At 52.4% G+C, this 8,358-nt stretch overlaps 1 protein-coding gene across 1 annotated transcript; it reads left to right on the forward strand.

The window, feature by feature from the left end:
• The first annotated feature begins 534 nt into the window (after window positions 1-534).
• On the forward strand, window positions 535-2,022 carry LOC136457905 (aquaporin NIP4-1-like). Its single transcript, XM_066457914.1, has 5 exons — window positions 535-675; window positions 829-1,041; window positions 1,138-1,338; window positions 1,439-1,500; window positions 1,597-2,022. Exons 1-5 carry the CDS (start codon window positions 535-537, stop codon window positions 1,844-1,846), a joined length of 867 nt encoding a protein of 288 aa, XP_066314011.1. The 3' UTR covers window positions 1,847-2,022.
• Window positions 2,023-8,358: the final 6,336 nt, after the last annotated feature.

The following is an 8,358-nucleotide window of genomic DNA, read 5'->3' on the forward strand; positions in this document are numbered from 1 at the left end:
ATGTTCCACCTTAAATTACTGATAAACTTTCTCTCCTTGTCAATTGCAGGTCAAATTGACTGAAACGCTTCGGGAGAAATTCGTAGGATCGGTTATCACTGCGTTGAAGCCAAGTGGATCTCCGGACTCATCCTAAGCAGATCTTTCGGCTTGCTGTGTGCCTCGACACGTTTTGCGCCGACACGTGCCAACAGTTGAACACCGCCTCAAGGCTCAAGGAGAAGCAGGTGATGAGCTGTGGTCGGTGGCAGACACAGACAGACTCATGCGCAGTGTGTTTTTTTTTTCTTTTTTTTTTTTGCCTGAAGTCCTGAACCGATGAACGGCTTCTGGTTTGACCGGACAAGAACTCGGGGAGCACGCAAAGCTTCAGTTTGTGCACGCCAAGAGTGTGTGCCCGTGCGTTCGTGCTAGAAGCACGGGCCCGCTGCTCCTGCCACTCTGTTCTACATGTATAAAATATAAACAGTGGCCCAAATCCGTGCATGCTCATTGCTCACGGACGAAGAACATACAGTAGTTAGTAGCGGCGAAATGGCGGAGAAAGACTTCGCCGGCAGCGAGTGCGTTGAGGTGAACGGGCAGGACTTAGAGCGGTCTTGCCGTGACCAGGATCCGGCAGCCGCTGCAGATGGTGTGAGCAGAGGCCTAGCCATCGGGCATTTCGTACGGGAGGTACAGTTTAGCGTAGATAATAGTACTAGAACTGTGCTGATAATATAGTTAACGACCATAGAACTGAGAGATTAACTAGGGCGTCGAACGTGTCTAACAGCTCTCTCATTTTACTCCTTTCAACTTTGATGAATGCATTGCATGGGTATGTAGCTGATGCTGGAGGGCGTGGCGTCGTTCCTGCTGGTGTTCTGGTCCGCAGTGGCGGCGCTGATGCAGGAGATGCACGGTACGCTGACGTTCCCCATGGTGTGCCTCGTCGTCGCGCTCACCGTCGGCTTCGTGCTCTGCTGGCTCGGCCCCGCGGACTTCAACCCCGCCGTCACCCTCACCTTCACCGTCTTCGGCTACCTCTCCTGGGACAAGGTACACATTGGCCTTCTCCATCCATGCATCGACATCGATCGCCGGAGATTGATTTATTCGTGCGGCTCCCTACCCGCCCCGCAATCCCGCATGCAGCTGCCGTTCTACGTGGTGGCGCAGCTGGCCGGCTCGCTGCTCGCCTGCGTGTCGGTGAACGGCGTCATGGAGCCGCGGGAGGAGCACTTCTACGGGACAGCCCCGATGATGGCCGGCGGCCACACAAGGCTGCCGTTCCTGCTGGAGTTGGTCGCCTCCGCGGTGCTCATGATCGTCATCGCCATCGCTGCCAGAGGCTCCGTCTGTCCTCCTTATTATCCCTTCTTTTAGTTTCAGCTAACTTGTTGTGTTCATCGTCTGCTCATGATCTGAACGTTTGGCTGATGGCAAATTAATGCAGAAACAGACAGCAGGAGGGCTGGCCATCGGAGCTGCCGTCGGCACCCTGGGTCTCGTCATCGAGTAAATAAAAGATAAACTTTCAGTTTCTTCAGAAAGTGCAAGTGCCACAATGCCACTGTGTTCAGTACGTACGAGTTGTGCATCCGATCCATCCAGGCCGGTGTCCGGAGGGTCGATGAACCCGATCAGGACGCTGGGCCCGGCCATCGTGCTCGGCAGGTACACCTCCGTCTGGATCTACCTCGTCGCGCCCGTCGCCGGGATGCTGCTCGGCGCGCTCTGCAACCGTCTCGTCAGGGGCTCCGACGCCATCCTCGCCTTCCTCTGCGGCACCAAGCCCAGAGCGGTGGCGCCCAGAACCACCACGCCGCCCGCCGTTGGAGCACTTGTGTCGCCGCACTACTAGCCGGCTAGCCGCCGGCCGCCGCCATCGTGGTGGTGGACTCGTGACAGGTAGCCCCCCCTTGCTTGCTGTAACAGTCAATGTGTCAAACCAATCAACAATCCGCGCGGCACAAGTACACAACTGATAGATACTCTCCGTTGTGCATTACCCAAAGTCACTTCTGTCCAAGACATCATCATTTGACTGAAACCGGAGAAAATTGGAGTAGTTTTTCGCTTCAACAATACGTGGCGTAATTTGGATTGTACCTGCACTATTCACAAGATGTCATAATTCATAAGAAATATCTCGTGAATAATATGCGACAAATCCAAAACACACGTGGAACATGTAATGAAAATCATCAGAACAATCTAACATGCAACGTCCCAAAGTCAGCATCTGATGGATAGTATATGAGCAATCCAAAACACACCACGGAACAACGATATCCAAATTTCCAAAATACACTCACGCAACATAAGGAGTATTATAAATTTCATAATGGATTGTAGTAGTATATACCATGTAAAAATAAAAAGAAATACGACAGTGCTAGCGCCCGGACATCCGGACGGACATTCACGTCCTGGACGACCGCATCTACTGTGCGTCCACGCTAGCGCCTACTGCACGTACAAGCAAGGACCGCCCACGCCGCTTCCCCCGCTTTTCCTGCTTTCCTACTGATGTGTCGCTCCCCTCCGGCCTCTAGACCTACGGTGCCGCTCCCCTACTTCCCCCGCACACACAGGGACCGCCTACGCCCCTACCGCCATCCCCCTCCGCTTCCCATGTGCATGCACGCCGCCCCAGCAGCTGCAGTAGACGACTGTGGCGGGTGGGTCACATTGCAATATGTGCAACACCAGATCTACTTTTGCAACATCCCGGTGAAGCACTTGCAACATACGTCTGAAACACTTGCAAAAACAAATGAAACACTTGAAAACATGTGTGTAGCCATTGTAAAACATATGCAATATCTAGATGAAATACTTGCAACATATGTATGAAACACCTGAAACACTTAAAAACGCTTGCAACATGCTTGTTATGCAACGTCCATATCTACTTCTGTAACATCCGGATCACACACATGAAACATAGCTAAAACACTCGAAACATACTGTCGGGTTCATAAAAATAGGGTCCCTCGCGGACCGGCTTCCTCGCAAAGGCTCGGCCCAAGCAGACAGCGCGCAACTCATGGGCCGGCCCAAGTATCTAAACAACATGCCAGAAAGGCGATTCAATCACCGACTGGAAGGTCTGACCGAGGAGGAGCAGCGCCCGTTTTCAACTCTGGGGCCACCTCTCCGACCTGGAACGCTCACTTCGGTCTCCATCCGCCTTCGGACGGCCTCTCTAACCGGAAGGGCTGACCAAAGCACCACTTCCGACTCCGACCCCACGTCTCCGACCAGGGTACGCAAAAATCCCGCTCACTATTCTTCTCCGACTGGCGCAATCAGAGCCGACTAGGACCAACTGACCGGGGACGCCCGCTCGGAAAGGACCAGGGAACGAAAGGAGAAAGCAAGGCAGGGCGCACAAGTCAAACCACAATACAAGGGACCGTACCCTGTACGCCTGCAGAAACAGTACTCTGCAACCTCCCTGACACACAGTGTTGTAGGCGCCGACATTTTCCCTATAGTATTATGGGCGTCATTAAACTCCCAAACGGTAAGACTCCCCCCACATGACTCTAGGCATCAACAGTGTTGTGGGCGCTGGCATTTATCGTACCGAGTGAACATAGTGAAACTCCTCACATGCCTCTAGACATCAACAGTATTGCAGGTACCGACATCTGCCATACCCTGAACAAAACGACAGAACCTCCCACATGCAACCGACATCCAACAGTGTTGTGGGCGCCTACCATCATCCTTTACCCGCCGTGCGTGGGCAACAAGACTTAGAAGCATACGTACTCTCTCCCTCTCACTTGTAAGGCCATCCCCTTCATCTATAAAAGGGGATGCTCTCTCTCTCCAACATTCAAGTGATTCCAGATTCATTAGATCGACCAAGTTCACTAGCACACAACCACAGAACTGCTAGGTTCGAACCACAAGCACATGCTTGAACACTTAGCTCATAACGGAGCTCCTGTCGCTCTCAGCCCTTCCGACCGGAGCCCGGCCGGACCTCTTGTATTGCCCATCTTTCTCCTTCTCATTTGTAACCCCACTGCAAACTTCGAGCACATGGGCTTAGGAATAAAGTCATCGACCGACTCAAACTGGACACAATGCACGTTGCCTGAACCAATATAAACCCTGTGTCATTGAGTGCTAGGCCACCTCCGATCACAACGCACGGCAAAACTATAAATATTTACTTGTTGGTCACTTTCAGCACCGACAGTTGGTGCTGTCCATAGGGAAGACGTTGTACGTTCAGCACTTTTTGGTCATCGGATGACCCACTTTTTCGCCACCTTCGCCATGGCGGGCTCTGGCGATACGATTCGATTCGGCTCACTGGAGTTTCCCGTGCTCCCACCTATTGGGATGTGGGTTCCACCCTTCTTCGAGCCATCCTAGGCCTTCCTTCTCGGAAGCCTGGACTTCGTCACCGATCGGCTCGACGTACTACACCTTATTGCTAGGAGCCTACTGTACAAATTTTAGATTTAACACCATAACCAATTGATCACAACAATTTCTACAAGTTTATATTTTTATAATGTTAAGTATCTTAATTTAATTATATAGATCCCAAAAACATTATCAAACTATGTGAAAAACTCTACTAACAGGTAGCTCATGATTTTAGGAGACCAACAAAATTGGTTTTACCTTTTTTGGACACCTACACAATTTTATATTGATTTTACAAGTTCACTTTATAAGCTAAATTATAAATCGCTCTAGAAATCGAAATGGGCCAGCGCGCGCTCGCGGTCTAGTGGAAGCCGGCGGCCCATGCAGACGTGGCGATCCAGCAGCACGAACACAGGCCGCCCAGAGGCCCAAGGCGGTGCGCGGCCAGCGGCCCATAAGGGGCGCATGACTGATAGCCCAGCAACCAAAGCGGACGGCCCACGCGCGGAGAGGGCGTGGCCCAAGCGCACAGCACGCACACGTGGCCCAGGGCGGCCCACTGGATGCGTGGCCCAGATGCGCAGTGGCGCGGTGGTGAATTTGCAAGAAGCCCCCATGTTTTCCCTAAATTAATCCGCGGTACTAATGTACTATTTACGTGAGTCTAGTATCTTGCAATAGGGACCCTATATAAAGTTTGTGGTTGGACTTATACCCTTCACAGCATCTTCTTCATAGAGGGGAGCAGAGGAGACACGGGACGGCATCAACAGCGGCATCGGCGGCGCTGCTGGCTCCGGGATGGTGTGGCGAGGTGATGGTGCGAGGCGACGTGGAAGGGCAACGCGGCTGCTACGGTTCGGCTGAAGGGCGCGGTGGCGCGTCACGACGGGTACTTGGCACGGGGCAGCGTGGGGCTGCAGAGCGCGCATGCTCGCGCGTGGTGTCCGGGCGACGGCGGCTCGGCGCATTGTGGAGCCACGGTGGAGCAGTGGACCAGCGTGGGGAAGGAAAGAGGGTGCGTGGCCGGTAGTGGCGACCACGGCGATGCGAGGATGATGTAGAGCCGTGCACAGACGTCAGCGGGGCGACCTGGTGTAGCGGCGCTCGCACGCGGCCACACGGGGAGGGGCGCAGACGCCGGCGAGGAGCAGTAGCGCTCGCAATGGGGCTGACGACGATGGGCGTAGCCATGGCGGTGATGACACCAAGATGCAGGGCGTGGGCGTTGGGAGGGCAGCGGCCGAGTCGCGTCCGGCCGGGCGTGCGGCCCTGGCGAAGGAAGGGAACGTCGGTGCGTATGGAACAGAAGGAGCCGTGGTGGCTCAGGCGCGCTGCGAGGGCCTAGGCAGCAAGGGCGTGGCTCGCGGGAGGGCAACGCCGGTGCAAGAAGCAACAAGGCAAGGCGGCACGACACGTGGTAGCCCGAGCCCAGGCGCGCTCGTGGGGAGACAGGGCGACGGCGACGTGGCCCTAGCTGGTTGCTCAGATGGGTGGCTCCAGATTAAGGAGGAGGGAGCAGGGAGGGAGGCAGCGCCGTGGAGGAGCAGGTGCCATGCGGAACCGCTGGGCTCACGAGCGCGAGGGACCGAGGTGATGGCGTGGTTCGGGAAAGCAGCACTGCTGCGGGAAACGGAGACTAGCGCGAGGACGAAGGGGCTGTGCTCGCGTGCAGTCACGTAGGAAGGACCAACGACAAAGATTGACGGAAACACGAGAGAGAAACCGAGAGGATTAAAGAAAGAGGACAAGTGAGAGATGGGAGGAAGAGTAGGCAGGAGACAGCAGTGGCAGGGAGGACGTGGGAAGTAGGCTAGGCGACTGGGACACTGTCAGTCGACTGCTAGGCGCTAAAAACTCGCTGCTGCTGGTGCTAAAAAAAGTGAGCCACTACAGGACAGTTGTGCTTTCAAAAAAAATTGAACAAGACCACTCGCTGTCAAGCAAGAAAGTGTGCAGCACGGACAACAGTAGTAGTGTATGTGTGTGTGTATGTGTGTGTGTGAGCCGAGAAATACTGGCCGTTGAGACAATGCTAGAGCGTGCAGTCGAATGTCAGCTCGTGTACGTTTATCTGCAGTAAGAAACCAAGGCAGAGAGAGAGGAAAAAGCAAAGGCCAAGGATAGAGCGAGCAGCGGTTCGGCACGACAGACAAGACCGATGCAGCAGAAATAGAAAAGGAGGAAGAAAACCACATGAGTGACCCGGCCAACTTCCTAAACACGATGGCGGCAGGACGGTTTGGCCCAACGTGGCCGGCAGAGCGTGTCGGTTGGCACGGACAAGACCGCGGCCGCAGAGACAGGCAAGGCAGACAACGGCATTCATTGCGGCAGAGATGACACGATGAAACGGGCAGTCGAATGGTGGCGCTTAGCGGGGCGTGGGCACGACAAGGCCAGTGACGCAGGCAAAACGACGCACCGGGTGCAGAACCACGACGGGAACGAGGCAGTGAAAAAAATTCCCTCCAACGAGTACACTGTACGCCAGGAAAAAAAACGAAACTGCTGCGCTCTTTCTCTCGTCAGTTTGGGCTTGTATACCCATGAGTATATATATATATATATATATATATATATATATCGTTCTATCTATTAATGGATTTTATTTTATTTATAAAAGTTGCTTTTCATGCTTTAAATCAAAAATTCGAGAAACTCGCTTCAAAAAAAAATTTTAGGCCTAACTCGCGGTACTAAATGAGCTCGTAACACCAGGGGTGTTACAGCTGGCTAATTAAATCTGGTCTATAGTTCGCTATTATGGTTGTAACGATCCGATCGATCCCCACTGATGGCCCTGTAGATTGGAGGATGTTAGTAGATTTGTTCTCGATTAGGTGTGACCTTAACTGTTTGCTATGCCTGCACCGGCTAAATATCCGATCACATGTGCTCTAACGCCTACAATGTATCTCCATAATTCTGTTAAACGTAAATAGGTCCGTTTACTTTAAAGGTTTAATTTGTTGTCTTTTATCACGGCTGCATCGATCCGATCGAACCCCACTGTTAGAGACAGCAGGTTAAGTCTGATGAGTTCATAGGTTTGTCCGTGTTAAATAGTCGATTGTTCACATGCTGTGATCCCTTTTTACCCGAATCGGTTATTTCAGCCTATTCGCTCGAGCTTTCACACATATAGCGTGTCTTTCGAAAAGCCTGTCGATGTATAGATGGTTTTACGGATTCTAAGGTTTTAGTTTGTTATTATCATCATAGCTGCCATCGATCCGGTCGAACCTCATTATTGATGGTAACAGCTTAGATTCAGAGCGTTTGTAGATCCATTCGTACTAGACAGTCGATTTGTTCGTACGTTATATCCTTTCTCGTTAGATTCATCGGCTTAATGATTCACAATGGTAATATCCACCTTGTTGATGATTTCACTTACATCTGCGGGCATTGTACTTATCAATATAAAATCAATCGCGATCCATAAGCTTTACTGTCCGTAACAGCCGATTTCTTCGCGTGTCGGCTATTTAGTCGATTTTTTCGTTTGGCTACTACCGAAGCGGCACACTTGAAATTGTCTGGGCAAAGATCGGCATGTTCCACCTTAAATTACTGATAAACTTTCTCTCCTTGTCAATTGCAGGTCAAATTGACTGAAACGCTTCGGGAGAAATTCGTAGGATCGGTTATCACTGCGTTGAAGCCAAGTGGATCTCCGGACTCATCCTAAGCAGATCTTTCGGCTTGCTGTGTGCCTCGACACGTTTTGCGCCGACACGTGCCAACAGTTGAACACCGCCTCAAGGCTCAAGGAGAAGCAGGTGATGAGCTGTGGTCGGTGGCAGACACAGACAGACTCATGCGCAGTGTGTTTTTTTTTTCTTTTTTTTTTTTGCCTGAAGTCCTGAACCGATGAACGGCTTCTGGTTTGACCGGACAAGAACTCGGGGAGCACGCAAAGCTTCAGTTTGTGCACGCCAAGAGTGTGTGCCCGTGCGTTCGTGCTAGAAGCAC

Source organism: Miscanthus floridulus, chromosome 6 (assembly GCF_019320115.1).
Source record: "Miscanthus floridulus cultivar M001 chromosome 6, ASM1932011v1, whole genome shotgun sequence".
Classification (NCBI taxonomy): Eukaryota; Viridiplantae; Streptophyta; class Magnoliopsida; order Poales; family Poaceae; genus Miscanthus; species Miscanthus floridulus.

Bases quoted from the DNA above. Each gene is read 5' to 3' on its own strand.
- LOC136457905 (XM_066457914.1), top strand. From the start codon at position 535: ATGGCGGAGAAAGACTTCGCCGGCAGCGAGTGCGTTGAGGTGAACGGG. The intron at 1,042-1,137 runs GTACACATTGGC...TCCCGCATGCAG, and splicing joins GCTACCTCTCCTGGGACAAG to CTGCCGTTCTACGTGGTGGC. The intron at 1,501-1,596 runs GTAAATAAAAGA...CGATCCATCCAG, and splicing joins ACCCTGGGTCTCGTCATCGA to GCCGGTGTCCGGAGGGTCGA.